This window comes from Chaetodon auriga, chromosome 3 (assembly GCF_051107435.1).
Source record: "Chaetodon auriga isolate fChaAug3 chromosome 3, fChaAug3.hap1, whole genome shotgun sequence".
NCBI lineage: Eukaryota > Metazoa > Chordata > Actinopteri > Chaetodontiformes > Chaetodontidae > Chaetodon > Chaetodon auriga.
In genome coordinates this window covers 24,222,930-24,239,541 of record NC_135076.1, presented here as the reverse complement: position 1 = coordinate 24,239,541, position 16,612 = coordinate 24,222,930, and the positions used below count along the sequence as shown (strand labels likewise).

General features: G+C 47.0%; 2 protein-coding genes across 6 annotated transcripts in view; both read right to left on the bottom strand.

Moving 5' to 3' along the window:
* Positions 1-167: 167 nt before the first annotated feature.
* mysm1 (Myb-like, SWIRM and MPN domains 1) lies at positions 168-5,816 on the bottom strand. The gene is made up of 20 exons (XM_076726922.1): positions 5,751-5,816; positions 5,464-5,536; positions 5,303-5,373; positions 4,558-4,632; positions 4,394-4,472; positions 4,179-4,277; positions 3,451-3,967; positions 3,125-3,365; positions 2,911-3,041; positions 2,717-2,820; positions 2,556-2,633; positions 2,377-2,459; positions 2,245-2,299; positions 1,980-2,030; positions 1,770-1,844; positions 1,506-1,694; positions 1,289-1,421; positions 1,032-1,137; positions 858-915; positions 168-748 (listed from the first exon to the last, which is right to left on the bottom strand). The coding sequence occupies exons 1-20, from the start codon at positions 5,804-5,806 to the stop codon at positions 380-382; spliced, it is 2,643 nt and encodes an 880-aa protein (XP_076583037.1). The 5' UTR covers positions 5,807-5,816; the 3' UTR covers positions 168-379.
* Positions 5,817-6,621: 805 nt separating this feature from the next.
* suco (SUN domain containing ossification factor) overlaps positions 6,622-16,612 on the bottom strand; it is a 39,079-nt gene continuing 29,088 nt past the window's right edge. For 3 of the 5 annotated variants that reach the window (XM_076726310.1, XM_076726311.1, XM_076726312.1), the window contains 8 exons: positions 14,788-14,866; positions 13,295-14,659; positions 13,083-13,170; positions 12,880-12,984; positions 11,917-12,071; positions 11,517-11,608; positions 10,565-10,620; positions 6,627-10,006 (listed from right to left, as the gene is read on the bottom strand). In XM_076726310.1, coding sequence (XP_076582425.1) covers positions 9,437-10,006; positions 10,565-10,620; positions 11,517-11,608; positions 11,917-12,071; positions 12,880-12,984; positions 13,083-13,170; positions 13,295-14,659; positions 14,788-14,866 — 2,510 coding nt within the window. In that variant the 3' untranslated portion in view covers positions 6,627-9,436. Of the gene's footprint in view, positions 10,007-10,564; positions 10,621-11,516; positions 11,609-11,916; positions 12,072-12,879; positions 12,985-13,082; positions 13,171-13,294; positions 14,660-14,787; positions 14,867-16,612 lie in introns of all 5 variants that reach the window. The other 2 variants (XM_076726314.1, XM_076726313.1) reach the window with 2 other exon arrangements.

Genomic DNA, 16,612 nt, shown 5'->3' with positions numbered 1-16,612 from the left:
AACCCCCCCAGACACAGGTAAATTCAAGTCATCGCCACAGAAGCTACTCGCCATATGGAAGAGACAAAGTTGTAACTTACCCCAATAAATTACGGACTTTGTCTTTTACACGACAGCACCTTTAAGGACTATTATAAACACAAAAATAATAAAAACACGACCACAAATATGAAAATAGATTTTTATTCTCATGTTTAAACAAAACCTGAACTGAGTGAAAGGCGTCTTCCCAATATCACACACACACACACACACACACACACATTTGGTAAAAGGAATAAGATAATAACATATTTAAAAACTAAATGAGTAAATTGATACTGATCACATTTACATAAAAGTTTCTTCAGTTATGCATGATGTTCAGTCAGACAGTCCATCACAGTAAATAGTCGTGTTCGGTCGAGAGCACAGAGCCCAGATGTAAAACTGTGCTGCTGTTTGTCTCTGAGGTTGTGTCTGTGGTCTTTGTGGTGGGCTGCACGCCTCTGTCTGAAGCTCTGACAGAATCTGGATCAGAGTCTCCGCCTCCCTCCTGGGGCCTCTCCTCGCTGATCAGCTGATCGTAAGCGAGGTCCTCAGAGTCCACTGGTCTGGATGAGATATTTGAAGATTCTCCCTCCTCCTGGTCAGGCGGTTGCTGCTTGGCAATAAAGTCTGACTGGAAAAGGGCGTGGATCTGCCTGAGGAAAGGGTCTCCCTCCTCGTCTGGCAGGGGCTCCAGGTACCTGGCCAGAGACGACAGCATCTAAAGGGCGGCGATTAATGGAAGAGGTCATGTGAAAGAGTAGAACAGCAGAGGCAGAAGTAAATCAGGAAATGATTAGCCACTGGAATGTGCAAACGACATGACAGACCTTCTCCAGACAAGTGAGATGGGAGTCTTTCCGGAAAAATTTGTCCATCTGCACGCTCCTATCCAGAGCAGAAAAAGAACAGGTTAGACAATCCACCATTAAGCTTCACAAAAAATCAGAATCAGCACTAAAGCACGTGTCAGGAAAACCTCTCCAGTCCCGTTTCTCACTCACCCGGGTGTTTGGCAGTATTTGTGGATGATCCACTGAGCTCTCCTCAACGTCTGTTCCCAGTCTGGAATGTCTTGTGATGACAGGAAGTCGAATCTGTAGGGCAGCTCTGGGGAGGAACAGCGAGAGAGACTCAGCCAGAGGATAAACTGTGCTACTGAGCTGAAATCACTGACCTACATTGTCAGCTTGATTTCAAAGCCTCTTGATCTGAACTGTTTTGAAGTTTTGAATCGGGTGCTTGTGTGTGTTTGACATACTCTGTGGGCCCGAAGGCTCCTGGCTCTCCTTCACCAACAAGCAGGTGGTTTGGGAGTGAGGGGAGCGGTTGACTGGGTCGTAGGGGCTCACTATCATCCCGATGAAGGGGGCTCCTCCACGTGAGAAATAACTCTGGAACAGTCAGGACAAAGGGAATCAGATCATACGTTCATGAAGACTGACTGAGGTGCGACTTCTCTCCTCCGTTCATTTCACCTGGAACTGGTCCTGTGTGTTTATGTCCCGGACTGAAGGGTTGGGGTGGAAGGAGGGGTGTGAGTGGTACCAGCCCACCACACTGAAGCCCAGCGATGACAGCACGTCGCAGGCCTGTGTCTGAGACACCGGGTCCATCTCGCACTGCAAACCTGTGCTCACACTGTTGCATGGCTCTGCTGCACAGATCTGTACGGACACACAGGATCGTTTGTCACTAAATATCCTCCTCCTCCACATTGATGCTTTCACTCCTTTTCCTACCTTTAAAACTTTCTTGTCCTCATTGAAGGTTCCACCGAGCAGGCCGATGACCTCCCCCCGCGACACGTGGGCGTGCTGACAATCACAACACATTTGATCACTTATAGACCATTAAAATGCAATAAATGACAGTCAGTTCATACTTGCAGCACATTGAGGAAACTTTCTTTGAGAATACATTCAGTATGTGCGGTTGGGTGTATAGCATACCATGTCCATTATGAGAAGAGTCTCTGCACACACAATAACCTGGAATGGCTCCTGCGGGGAAGAGCAAAGAAGAGTTTTAACAGTTATTAAACTTTAAAAACCTGATGCCAAATAATTGAAATAAAATGCAATTAAAATAGTTGGGTAGAGAGATGAAGAGAGCGCTCTTCTGGTCAAACTGGCTTTGTCTTATCGAGATAAAATAGATGGTGAAGTTCCCATCTGCACTACTGAAGACTGAACTATGGAGTAAATGGCTCCTGACCTGTACATCCTCCCCAAAAGACCTGCAGGGAATCAACTGGAATGGATCGAAAGACCTAGAAGAAGAAGTGAGATGATCAGCATCTGCACACTCATGAATTCAGCACACGTTGCTTGAATCCATCACGCTCACCCTCTGAATCTGGACATCTTGCAGGGCTTCGGCTGCTTCTTCATCTCTTCTCTCCGCAGGGCCAGTTCCTCAGCGCTGAGATGCTGATGAAGACACCACCAACACAGGATCAGTGAACACACTAATGTGAATACACCCAGTGATCAGTGCTTTGCTGAACAACTGCAATGTGTCCAAACCTCATACGTCTGCCCCTCCAAGTCTTTAGCGTCACACCAGTTTCCCCATATGTCCCGCACACGTCGCTTCCTGGTCCGCTACAACGTGCAGCCAATCAGCAGTTAGTTCGAGGTCCAGCAAACTCATAGTTTAGATGCTTGAGGACTTGATGGGTACCTACCATGCTCTGCAGTCTCTGGGCCAGCTGGTAGGCCTCAAGCACATCTTTGCCCTCCTTCTGCTTGGAGCGGTCCACCACCTTTGGTCGATTATAGACTGCTTGCTCTGCGGGAGAGGAGATGGGAGTTCCGTTTGGAACGGGAAGCTTTTATTTTCATGAACAGAGGGATGCTGTCACAGCCTCAGTATAGTTACCGCAGTTGAAGTTGATGGCTCCAATGAGCTCCAGGTAGGTGTGTATCCTCCCAATGCAGTTGACGTCTCCGCAGTTCTTCAGTCCAGGGCGGACTGACGTCTTGTTCAGGTACTTGGGCTTGCTCTTCAACCTGGGGAACAAAAAAAGAAGCAATAACTTCTTCATCTGCAGAGCTGTAGTGACAGAAGTTACCAAACATGCATTAAGTTCTACCATTGATCCAGGATGTAGTTGCGGATCTTAAGGTATCTTTCAGGGGTCTTGGATGGTCGTCCCTCGAAGAACTCTGGGATAGCTTGTTTCTCATCCTCAGTGATTGTCTCCATGTCCATCTCAATTTCCTGGTCAGGGGCCTTAAGCAGCTCCTCCTCCTCCTCCTCCTCCTCCTCATCTTCCTCCTCTTGGTCTTCTTCTGGTCTATCAGCTAGACTCTGCTCAGTCTTAGCAACAGAATCTATGAGGCAAATATGACCACAATGTAACTTAAAGAGAGAAACGAGTGGGGACACGTCATGAGGGGGATTCACATAAAGTCTTACCTGTGCCGTCACGACAGGCCTCTTCCAGTTGACCCGTCTGTGCTGAGCTTTCAGACTGGGAGCTCTGGCCTTCATCTTCCTCAGCCTCTGAGGCTGTCTGAGCTCCTTCCTGAAGTTGTTTTGGAGGTGGTGATACTCTCTCAATGCCGCTCTCGCCTAGACCAGTCTTCTCTGAGCAAGGGAGGGAAGACGAGGGTTGAGGACTGTGTAGAGATGGCGAGGTGCGGCCAGGTTGGTCCTTTGTCCCAGTCAGACCTGCTTCTTTCTGCTCTCCTGTGTCCGTTAGCTGCTTTGGCTCGCGGAACTCACTTTTGAGCACAGCCTGCGGTTTATCGTCTTGGTCTCCATCATCGCTCAGGTCATCAGTGATGTCTACCTCCTCATCCTCTTCATCAGAAAGCTTCTCTATACGGACAGCGTTTGCCAAAGTGGACACTCGACTGGAGGTGGGCTGAGGGGATTGCGAGTGCATCACAGGACCTGCAGAGGGAGCTGCAGCTCTGGGTTCTGACTTGGCCTGAAAAAACATGTACAGATGGTGAAAGAGTTTATTTCTTCTTCATTCTTATTTCCCAAGCCTTCCTGAGGAATGCATTCTGGTTGTGAAAGAGTTTGAACAATGAAGAAATCACTAACTGAACTTCAGAAGATTTGTGAGTACACCCTGTGTGTGTGTGTGTGTGTGTTTAGGCGGCATAACACAGATAAAGAGTAAAGGAAACTCTCACCTTGTGTTTGAGATACTGTCTGGCATAGCTCTTGACCTGAAGAACGGAGCGGCTGCCCACCAGCTTGGCAATCTTAGTCCACCTTCGACCAAACTGAGCCTGCAGAAAAACACTCTTTAGCCACCTGGTATTTTAGACATACACTCACAAAGAACCTCATAATCAAAAGCTGGTAACTCTGTTACAGGCAAACGGCTGCATGTTGACAAGCTTACCAGTCCTTCCTCAAACAGCTCCTTCTCCTGTTTGGACCAACGAGAAGAGGAGCCCGAGGCCGAGGTCTTCGTCGGAGACCTAAACGTCCGACAGACACGGTGTGACATGAATGCTAACAACACGAGGAGCGATTCTTCTCTGCTCACGTGAAAGCTGGACTTACTTCTTCACTTTGGGCTTGCTGTCAGCATCACTTCCCCAGATGTGATTATGAACCTCCTCACCTGTCAGGTAGTATCTACAAGTATGGTTCAGGACCAACGGACTTAATAATGAGTGTTATCCAAACTATGTTTCTCAAGAAATATAAGGTGCAGTATAGTTCAGCTGACAATGAAATGAAACAGAAAACAAATCAAAATCCTAAAATTTAAGAAGCTATGATGAGTAACTGTCTGCTAATTTTACTAGATAAATCAATCTGTTCAATCATTACCCATTCATTTTTACACTATTTCTCTTTCTTTTTTAGTGTTTTTAATTAGTGCAATTAGTAGATTCAGTGACATGTTCTATCAAATCAGCAATATTTTGTCAAGACCTTTGGGCTCTTTCTCAGCTGGACAGCTCTGACACTGGACAGCTTTAGATAATACAGAATTGGTCTGGTCAAGCCAAACTAATTAGTTATAAATGTGTTCTTCAGCTCATCCCTGGGTTTGGACTGAGAGGGGAAAGTCGCGCAGCGATGGTGATGCCACAGCATCTACAGTGTCTGCAAAGGGCAGGTATGCTTTAACCAGTGTGATCAATCAACCTGCAGCACCCCTAAATGCATCAGTACCAATCAGTCTTTACCTACTGTGTTTTATATGTGTGTCTTATATGTGATGTGTCAGTCTGTGTTGCCATTGTAGCAATATAATTTCCAAAGTCGTGTGATGCCTTTGGGGTCAGTGGGAGGATACTGTTCCTCCAGCAGCATCCTCTCGATCACCTCTCTGTTCTCTGGGCTGATGGAGCTGTCCAGCTCCCATGGCTGCACAACACAGAGACAGAGGGGGTCAGCACAAGCATTAACAGTCACACAGGAGCCAGCTGAAGGACTACTAGCTTCAGAAAGTCATACCAGTATCCCCGCGCTGCTCCTCCACGCGGACTGTGTGAACTGCTCCTGGACTAAACCTCCTCCATCCAGCTCGCTGCAACAAAATGAGCAGAAACTGTCATCAACACAGCACGTGAAGGGGCCCGAGGAGACCCTCATCACACACACAGGACAGCTAGCCACGACTTTAGCCTGCACCGAGAGGCTAAAAACTACGCCCAGGTCTCCGTAAGGTACTGTGGACTACAGCGAACAACACCCACAGACAGCGTACACGTCAATTCATCAGAAACAGTAGACATTCCCACCTAATACTGTGTTCAAACGCGTCTCCCTCGATATCAACATCCACCTCGTCCTCCATGATGGCGGACAAACGTAAACAGATCCTGACCGCTGGAGGAAAACAGCGCCCAGCTCTACTCGCAGCGACACCGTGTGGCCGGATGTACGAATCGCTGGTAATAAACCTGCATGAGCGCGCTCGTGTTCCACCGCCTTCACCGGGGTGAATTGTGAATATTGAAATATAAAATCAATCATGGTGGCCCACAGGGCTCTGTCTGATCTGACTAACATTAACGTATGTAATATTTATTTAGTATCATATTTTTGTTTATCTTGTATAAATACAGTAAAACACCCTAAACCTATAATATTATGTTAATTTGTCCTATAGTGTGTTTATATAACATGACAGCCTCTCTTCATATCCACGTCTGCATCTCCAGCATGAACAAATGTAAATGATCACACACACGTACATTTATTTTCTTATCTATTTTATAGCAATAGCAGAAAGTTTAGTCATCTCATGCTCCAGGGACGACCGTAGTTTAAGCCGAATCCCTTCTCATTGACAGCTTTTAAGCACTTGGGAAACAAGTCAATTTAAGTGTTTTTAATTAGCCAATCAGGTGAAGTTAGCAGGATCTGCACAGGCATATATAATATTGTAAATCAGTGCATGTAACTGCTTGTGGCTAATCCCATAATCAGTTTCAACTTCAGTTTCTTGATCACTTTCAGAGAATTTTGCAGCAGAGACCAAGTGGAAAAAAAGCTCTGATTTTTTCTTTTATGGACTACGCAGGATTTAAGATCGATTAATGATTGATAAACACGATCCACACTGTGGCTGAATATGAAGGCAGTCACAATAAAAGACAAAGACAAGTTGAAAGACAACAAAAAAAAAGGGTTTATTTAGAAATTCACAGTTTCTAATGGCACTACAGTTTTGTAGTCACTCACTCCTGCTCAAAAGTACTGTGCAGCTCCTCAGAGTAATCACAGAGAGACAGAGGGAGAGAGAGAGAGAAAGAAAAGAGAGCACTTGACATATAAGGTAGAAAAACAAAAAGGCATGAGGAGTCATACAAAGTGCACACTGAGCTCCTAGAATTTCTCTCTGAGGGCGTTCTCTCTATTCGCTGTGTTACGGGATAAGTAGATTCAAAGTAGTCTTTCTCATAACACAGACACGCACACACACGAGATCAACAACAGGAATTATCACATGCATACGGGTTTACACACACACACACACGAACATAAGATCATACACATTCAAAAAGGATAAAAAAACAAAACAAAACATGATCTGCTCGGCTTGTGGAACAAACACGATCACGTTAATAGTGTTCCAAATCATACCCATCTTTGCTGCGTTCCCTTTATTCAACAACAATTCATATTCTTTTCCTCACAAACCACAATTATCACTGGAGGTGGGGCGAACACATAAAAGTCAAACAGCAATGACGAGTGAATAAAAGACTGAGTGCACAATGAGAGTGAGGATGCACAGACAGGTCGGCTGGTCAGGAAAGCAGGCATGTGGACTGATAAAGAGTGACGAGCTCCCAGCGGGAACACGGCAGAGTGGTTAATAAAAGCAGGCATATCTAAACTTTTCTTCACAGTCACAGGAAAGTTGTGCAGTGGGAGGGTTAGAGGTGACCTTGCTGAATAAAAATATGTAGAGAGAAAGAGGAGCAGTAGAAGCTGGTAAGAAGAGGTAATGGTGCTCTTTTGGGAGAGAAATCTCTGTCTCTGTCAAAATGTACAACCACACAGAGCCAGTCAGAAACGGCATACATAAGGAAAAACATGCATTTCAATTTTATTAGTTAAAAACGGACAAAAACATGAACTCCCCCTTTTCACATCTGCACTTGCCAAGAGTGTAAACATTAAACTGAATGCTAACGCAGTCATGAAATCATCAACAGGGTGAGTTAAAACTGGTTAGTTAGCGAGTCAACAAAGGGGCTGAGACAAGCGTGCGCACACGACGGGACAGTTAAGAACTCAGTTTAGCCCTTTCAGCTGCTTTTAACCACCCAGCAGCTCTGAACATACACAAATGCAGCAGTATGACGATCCGACAAAGCCTGTAGTTATTCTGAATCAATGCTCAATTATTGGATATATAAAGCTTCTGCAGGACATGGGACCGCTATCACGCGTGTCCGATAGTTCAGGAGACAAACAGAATTAGGGACTGTTAGATAATACCAGCGCCCAAGCTCAAATGCACAAAAACAGAAAGAACGATGACTGAGCCTTCCACCGAGGTCACTCGTAAGCACGGCTGAGCGTATTGCACTCTTATATTTCTATGTAACATACTCACATGGACAAACTACTGCGACGCTGCAGGAGTGAAGTCTGGCGAGCCAGCGCCTACGTTAGAAAAATCTGTCTCATTTAAATAAATAAATAGATAAATAAAACTGGCCAGCCAGGCTCAGCTGCAGAGTCCCAGTAGGATATGTGTGTGCGACAGAAGTGTAAACATTCAGCTTTGCCACCTAAAGTGCACCAGCAGTACACTGTACCCTGAACAGGAAACGTTCGCCTCCATACTGGCTGTGAGAATAAGTCAAACAGATCACAGCAGCAACGATAAGAGAGGAGCATGGCTCAGTTACGGATGAAAGAAATAATAAAATCTAGCAGAAAAAAGACGATTAAAAAAACACCCTGGCATGGCTCCAGCCTCTTTGCGCCCACTTTACCGTACTCGCAGTTGCAATATCTACTGTAACTGAGCAATTTCTCTTCATTTTGTGTGTCAGCAAGCTTTTCAGGCCCCCCGTCCAGAGTGGACGCATTTCATTGTGAGCTAGCAGGATCTACAAACTGCTGCGATTGTGTGTGTAATGTGAGGTTAAATGCGACACTAAACTGAAAGGACTAACACACTCGGACTGTTTCGCCCCATGCAAAGTGATGTTCTTCATTCAGCTCTGATTGCTGGTTCGGAACAGACTGACAGAGACAGAGGAGGAGGAAAAGCGGAGAGTCTGCTGTACAAGAAAGATTAACACTCTGGTCCCATACAAACACCTGCAGTCATGTTAGGATGCAATACAACGACAGAATGGATGAAAAGATGGCGATGGAAGACAGCAGGAAATAAGGAAAAGAGAAGTAGCTTGTGATGCTCCGCAGTTCTTTCAATCCAAAAGAGCAGCCGAATACTTCTCGATGTTCCCGTGGGTGAAGGAACGTAGAGTTGAGGCCAGCACCTCTCCTCACTGTGCTCAGAGGGCGTAAGAGATCACTGGTGCTCAACTGTCACGGGACAATGTGCTTATCCAGTAGAAAAAAAAAAGAAACATCTTGAACACACTTCAATGGATCTGACTGGTATCGATGCTTCACTTCCCACCACAGTGTCTGTCTGTCACATCAACGACTCTTTAAACGTCACGTTTTTAGCATTAAAAGGTCGAACACAGATATAAAGGCACATAACCGTAAACACGTCTTTGACAGGAGTGGATCAGGACTGGATGATGTGGAGCTACTCATGCCATAGCCACTTCAGTTCCACGGTGCGCCTGGGTGCTCATGGGAAATGTGGTTCTTTGGGATGCAGTAAGACCTCATCTCCTTACTACGCAAGTCTGCTACCATATAGTGTAAGTGTGTGTCTCTGTGTGTGTGTCTGTGTGAATAAAAAGTTGTGTAAAGGTGTGAGTGTTCAGACGTGTCCGGTGACCGCTGTCACCCCGATGGTCCCAACGCTGATCTCCTTGTTTCCCTTCATAAGCTGCTGCAGGCTGGGCAGAGAGCCGACGCCCCCGCTCGGCATGGCGGGGAACTGCAGCTCCGTCTGCCGCGACTTCCGCCGCTTCATCGAGCGCTTCTCCTGGCGGGACTTGGCGGGGGGCTGCTGGAGGGGGAAAGGCAGGCCGTGGCCGTTGCACAGGCCAGCGGAGGGAAAGATGGGAGAGGGAGGGGGGAGGCGGCTCGTGTAGGACTCCTCAGAGTGGGTGGACGAGCCGCAGCTGCTGGTCTCTGAGGGGAACTCCTTGGAGGTGCAAGTGGGCAGCGATGCCACCTCCTCTGCAGAGGGAGGGGGAGGCGGTGGGAGAGAAGGAGGAAGAGGAGGAGGGGGTGGAGGGAGAGGAGGGGGTGGAGGTGGCGGCGGCGCAGGGAGGCATGGCTGGAACCCGTTGCACTTTGGACCCCCGTTTGCGAGCGGAGCGGAGGGATCGCATGCCTTCAGAATCTCAACCTTGTCCAAAGACTTTGTCTTGCAGCGCTTTTTCTGCAGGAAGAACATAAAACAGGAGGAGCGAATGATTAAAAAACACATCTGGAGAAAACCACGACACATGTAACAATGTAAAGCCGTATTAACCACTTTTGTGCTGGTCAGTGAGGTCACACAGATGGATCAAAGAAGGGTTGGAAAGTTTAACAGGGAATGATGGAATCTTGGATTTGGAAGAAAATATTATCAAAACTACTTCTGAACAAAGCTTCATGATCTGTGCTGTGCTGTGTGCACACTGGACTGTGCTGGAGGAGACGTGCGTGACAGCTTTTTAATTTGATGGACTTGCACTAAAGCTCATTTTCAAATACGCCCACAGGCTCAGCAAAGAAGTGGTTAACAGGTATTTGGATTGGAGCTGAATCTTAACGCTCCTCAGCTGCCGCCTTTATCTTGGCTACTTCCACTGAGAGCAGAAATCAGTGACTGATGAAGAAACCATGCCCTGCTCTGACACACTTATTGAACAGACTGACACTAGAAAACACACAGCACTGAAAGTACGGCGGCCGTCACAGCCAACAGCAGCAGTTAGAACAGACACTGTACCTTTTTCTCTGGAGAAAACCTTAGAGGTTCTACAATGTACAAGTCATCTGGACCTACTGGGGAGGGGAGAGAGGGGCCAGGTTAATGATGGAATGGCAAACAGGAATACATACATGTAACAAGCATGAAGTGACCTTGCAAGTAGTTTTATTGAAAGATACAACAGCAAAAATCTCTATTCTAACCACGGCTTACTGCCTGTAGAGAAGACAACGCAAGAAATTTGACTAAAACCGAGCTAAATCACACCAAAAGCATGTTATTTTATTATTGATTACTACTTGCAAATGTCTACCATGAGCCAGCAAAGCATCATGCTCTATTATTATACTCCTTAAGCCTGCATGTGGACGCAAGCTGGCAATGACAGCCTCTCAGCCTCAAGGGCAAAACTCTCTCTCTCACACACACACACACACACACACACACACACACAGACACACAGACACACAGACACACACAGACACACACAGACACACACACACACAGACACACACACACACACACACACACACACACACACACACACACACACACACACACACACAGATAGTTGAGGGATAATGAACAGCAGGGGGAGTTTTAGGTTTCATGAGTGAAAGACTTCTTTTATTGCTTGCACCAGCCTCTTCCTGTGGGCTTGTGTTGCTCAAGCACTGGCAACACCAGGCATATCAGCCACTAAGCATGGTGTGAGAGGAAGCAGCGGAGATAGACAGAACGAGAGTTGGAAAGATAGAGAGAATGAAGAAAGGATAGTGCTTGGATGTGGACAGTTATGTGGAAAGAGCCGCAGCAGTGTGACGCAACTAACCCGAGAGGGTCTACAGTGGCGATGATGTTGCTTATGTTTCAATGACAAAGGCAGGGGAGGAGAAACGCACGAGACAGAAAAACAGAGACGTGTGTGTAGTGTGTGTACATGTGTGTGTTCAGGAGCGTGGGCTCTTACCTTCTGTAGAGGACAAGTGGAATGACTTGGAGCGAACAAGCGGACAGGTCACCCTGCGCTTTAGGCTCATATCGTCATAGGAGGAGAAGCATCTGACAAGAAAAATGACACTGAGGTTTCTTAAGTGTTGTTTATACCGTCGCTTCTCAAGCTTCTTGCGGTTAGTTGCAGGACAAGACTGACAGCATTAAAGCAAACAGATGACAAGTGAGGGAAGGGAGTGATCCGATATGCTCTGTTCAAAAGCAGCAACGTTGTAAAAGTGGATGTCGGGGATCATGATGACGGATCTGAGAATGCTAGAACAATGATCTTATATTTAACTCAATAAATTAAAAGCAAAGCCGACAGAAACGTTCTATTCATACATGGCAGGAATGTGTGTGTGTGTGAGACAAACCTCTTGGGGCTGGGGTAGTGGTTGCTCTTGGGAAGGGCAGCAGCCATGGTATTGGGGCTGGGAGCGGAGCTGCGGCAGCACTGCAGACACAGCAGGAGGCCCAGAGCCAGACACAGAACCAGAGAGACCACCAGGTAGCTCTGACGGTCCGACACCTGCAGAGCAACAAGCCCGACAGTCACAACCCAGTTCTGTACACGGGCATATTAACGACTTTCCTCGCTATAAGGTGACAAAGTATGAATTAAATATCCAATTTGTTAATGGGGAAAACATGGAAACCTGTGTATTTCTAATGTTATTCAATCCTTATGGAAACAAAACATCCTCTTGTCAAGCAGCTGTAATGGAGCCGAATGCTCTCAATGAACGTCGGACGGAAAGCCAGAGAGTTCAGCGGCTTCAGAAATATTTTGGGACTGTTGAACTGTGTGTTTCACATGGTCTCCACATGTTGCTGTATGTGTGTCGTGACACCAACTGCTTTTCATCTCATGTCTCAGTTTTCTGGAGAGGCTTCAAATATTCAAATATGACTCACATACAGCATTTGCTATAATTGGTGTAATTTGTCCATGTTCTTTCAGCCATCATCTCTTCAGTGTTCCCCTGTTCAGCTTCAAAAATGTGCTTCGCAATTTCAGCATGACTTCAAACACCTTGTTGCTGAGATCAGAGTGAATAACAAGCTGGAAACTTCACACATTTCTAACTCTGGTTTGTGCTCGGTAGAGAAAAGGAAAAGTCCGTTCGATGAACAGTGTTAATGAAGCCACACAGTCCAGCGGGAACACGCTGTATGCAGATTATCATTATCCTCAGAGAAATAAAATCTCTAAACTGAACGCAAACGATTAGCTTGGTCTCATATTACAGTGTTCGTCAGCTCTGAAAGCTAATACGATAAACAGACATTGCTTCTGAACTGGTTGAAAAATGACAGTGTGAACATGGATTCGTTACCTCTTTCTGCAGCTGGCCAACCGTCGCGGTGAGATTGAGCATCAGTTTAGTGACGTTCTCCAGCTGGCTCTGCAGGACCTGGATGGAATCGGTTTGCTTCTGGTCCTGAAACGCAGCACAGTTTGTCATCTGTCAGTCAGTGCTATCCGACAATCGCACATGACTGTTTTGCTTCAACTCGTCGTGCCCTCATTTACACTGACCTGCTCTTCAGCAATGCGGGAGGTGTTCTGCAGTTTGATGATGGTCTTGTTGAACGCTCGCTGCATCTCTTCCATCTGTTTACGGTATCTGAGCAACAAGAATGCAAAACTTACAACCTGGAACAGGAACCCTTCCTTCAAATGTTGTGAATTCGTGGTATGATGGCACTTGGAGTGCTATCTAGTCATTACGATGTGATTCTGAGGTTTACCTCTGGCTGAGCTCCTCCAGGTATCTGCTGGACAGACTCATGTTCATCTCCAGGGCTTTGATCCTGTTGTTCAGCCTCATGAACACGCTCTCCTTCTGGCTGGAGCCGTGCACCGCTCCCCCGTTCAATAACACGCCGTTCCCGTTCACCGCTCCACCGTTATAATCTCCACCATTCTGCAGCTCTGCATAGAAGTCTGTAGCTGTCCGGTGGACATTGCCGTTCCCGTTGGAGCTCAACAGGTCCTCGTCCACCGTGTCCTCCAACCGATGGGGCTCTCCTGTCTGAGTGGGAGAGTCCCCCTGCTCCCCATGAGTCTGAGAAGGAGGGACACTGTGTCTCTGTGACTCCCCACCGTCTGCACCTGACTTTATTGTGTCTGTATGAGTGTCAGTCGGTGGGAGAGCTGCTGGCAGTTCAGTGGGAGGGGGGATGAGGTCTTCAGGCCTCAACGCAGTGGGAAGAGGCTGAACAGACTGCTCCTTGACAGGGGACACCACAACGCCAGGAGGAGCCGTCTCAGAGGCTACAAGCTGTGGGGGAGAGATGAGGGTGGGGGTGGCGCTGCTGGCCTGTTGCGTCTCAGGGATTGAGACGGCTTGGAGAGGTGGAGTGGGGACGGGGTCCAGGGCTGCGTCTTTAATGGGAGGAAGGATCCTCTCCTCGTGGGCGGGGGTAGGCCAGGCCAGGGAGCTATGGACGCCTGAGTAACTGTGAGGGGGGATGGTGGCCGTTCTGCTGGGCTCTAGGAGGATGTTGAGCTCTGGAGTGTGTGAGTCAGGGGTGTCAGTGTCAGGATGTGTGGTGGGCACCTCACCCTCAATGTTGCCCTCATTTTGGCCCTTAACGGGCATCTCGGGCTCTTTTTCTGTGAGGGGGAGGGTTTCTTTGAGCGGCGTGGGAACAGGGGCGAGGATCAGGGGAGGTGTGTGTGTGAGGGAAGGAGTGTTCGCATCAGCGTTCGTCTGCGTTTGAAGGCTCAGCTGCCTCCGCCTGAGGCTGCGGAGCCTCTCCTTGGCCAGCCTGGCAGAGCACCAGCGGTGGAGCAGCTCCGGCAGGGTGGCCATGCAGGACAGAGACAGGGAGGAGAAGGAGGAGAATGGGCAGTAAGTCTGGCTCTCCCACTGGTTCCTGTCTGCCTCCCTCCTCGTCTCCTCCTCTCTCTTCTCTTCCTCTTCCTCTCCCTCCTCCTCCATCAGGGTGACAGTCGACTGTCTGGGCTCTTCATCCTCCTCCTCCTCTACCAGAGTGACAATCTGTCTGTCCTCATGGGAGTCGGGGGATGAGGAGGGAGGTGTGGAAGGATCACTGGTGACACTGGAGTCCTCCGGGGTTGCAGAGTGTTCTGGCTCTGCAGGCTCCAGTCTGGAGGAAAGACACGGACACAAATTTAGTATTTTTTGGAGAGTCATAGAAGACGAATGATGTGGAACAACGTAACTCAACATTAACATAGAAATCGGTTAACATTCATAACGATTTATTGGTCTTACACTGCAGAGTCGTGAGGTGTTTCAGCTGGTTTTGGTATGACTTCTGCGCTCTCGTTTTCATCCCTCTCTGTTGTGTTACCTGTTAATTGGACAAACACACAATTAACATATTTGATACCACTCGCTTATTGTTTCAGACTGCACAGAGCCACAGAACTTGGCAGTGGCAGGTTTCTCACCAATGCTATGGCTGGGTTTCAAAGGTGTCGCAAATTTTAATGTCAGGAAAACCATTGTACAGAAGACGAGGATGCAACAAAAAGAAGCATTTAAAAGAGCGCCAGTTGAACCTCAAACTGTGAAAATGTCAAAAGCTAACTAATGGGAGCAGGGTTACATCACAGCTGTGTGGAGCGACGATGAGACGTTTTGATCTGCAGACAGCTGATCAGTCATGTGAGTTGTTCACTACGCCAGAGCTTGTTCTAAAAAGGTGTTTAGATCTCCCATTAAGCACATTAACTCTTTTTAGAAAAGTTAGTGTAAAAACTTTTTTTTTGGTAGGTTTATGTTTGAATTTAACGATTTCCATCAACTTTTTTCTGATGTGATACTTCAAAATGTGCATAAAAACATGTTGATGGAAGCAGGGCTTATGTGGCTGTAGGAGTGCAGAACAGAGAGCCTTTCTGCAGCACAGTGTGGCTGCAAGCCCATGTTTGGGAAAGTCAGAAATACTGTGAACCAGTCTAGTCCAGTTCGAACTCTCTCCCACACTCTCTCCTTCCTGCTCACTGCTGGTCTAAATGGAAATCAGACCTCTAACTTTGCAGAAGAGCAGTAAAAGAGACACTTTTTAGTTTTTCTCCAACAAGAATAAATCTTGTTTTAGTTAAAGGAAAGAAACAAAAACATAAACACTAAGTGAAACCTGTGTGTCAGGCAGTTTTCCCTTTAGCTAGATGCTTCGTGGGGAAAGCAGAGAAATAGAGTCATATTGAATCAACTCTCTGTGGGGTAAACAGGGGGAGGAACAGCCTCGGCGTCATCGGCCCCCCTCGGTCTTAATTCATCTGTGCTCCTCTGCCAAGAAGTAAAACACAGATAGCCAAAGTTCTTCTTCGACGCTGCTGGAGACCTCCTGCCAAAAGCCATATAAACATCTGGCTCTCTCAGCATATACACACATAAGCTTTCGAAGCCATGCACACGCTCGCACTTTCGCAGGAAATAAAGTGACCTAGTTTTAGGAGCAGTTAATCCAAACAATATGTGGGAAGACAGGCAGGCTGGCAGTCAGAGACGGAGAGAGGGAGAAAAAGGGCAGCCGAGCAGCGAGAGAGGCGAGAGAGTGAGCACAGATCAGGACAGTATCCTGGTTTTCCACGCAATTGCTATTTTAAGATAATGCTATTAAGTCTGTGGAAGAAGATGTGAATAACTATTTCCATTAACTCTGCTCTGCAATAATCTTAAGAAAAGTATTCATGTAGGACAAACACATAGCGTTGGGTGGGTAACTCATGCGAAACAATCTTTACGAGGTTTTTTTTTTTTTTTTACGAGCGCTAATCTGGAAACGATGATGTGTTTTTTGTATGGATAAACCAGTTATACATCACGTTGTCTTGTGACGAGGTGTGGCTGCTTCAAGAGAATAAAAGCAAATGCTCGTCAAAGCCTTACGTTTCAAACAAAAGGGAACGCCGTTTCACCTCGTAAACCTGGAGTACGCCTGTTACTGTGCATCAATCAGGCTCGCGGAGCAGCAGTGTCACACAGGACTTTCACAGTGTCACTTCAGGCACAGGACACCTTTAAAATACTCCGTTTAGTTAGCTCTAAAAACTAAAGCAAACAGTCTCGAGTGAAAAAATGTCTGCGT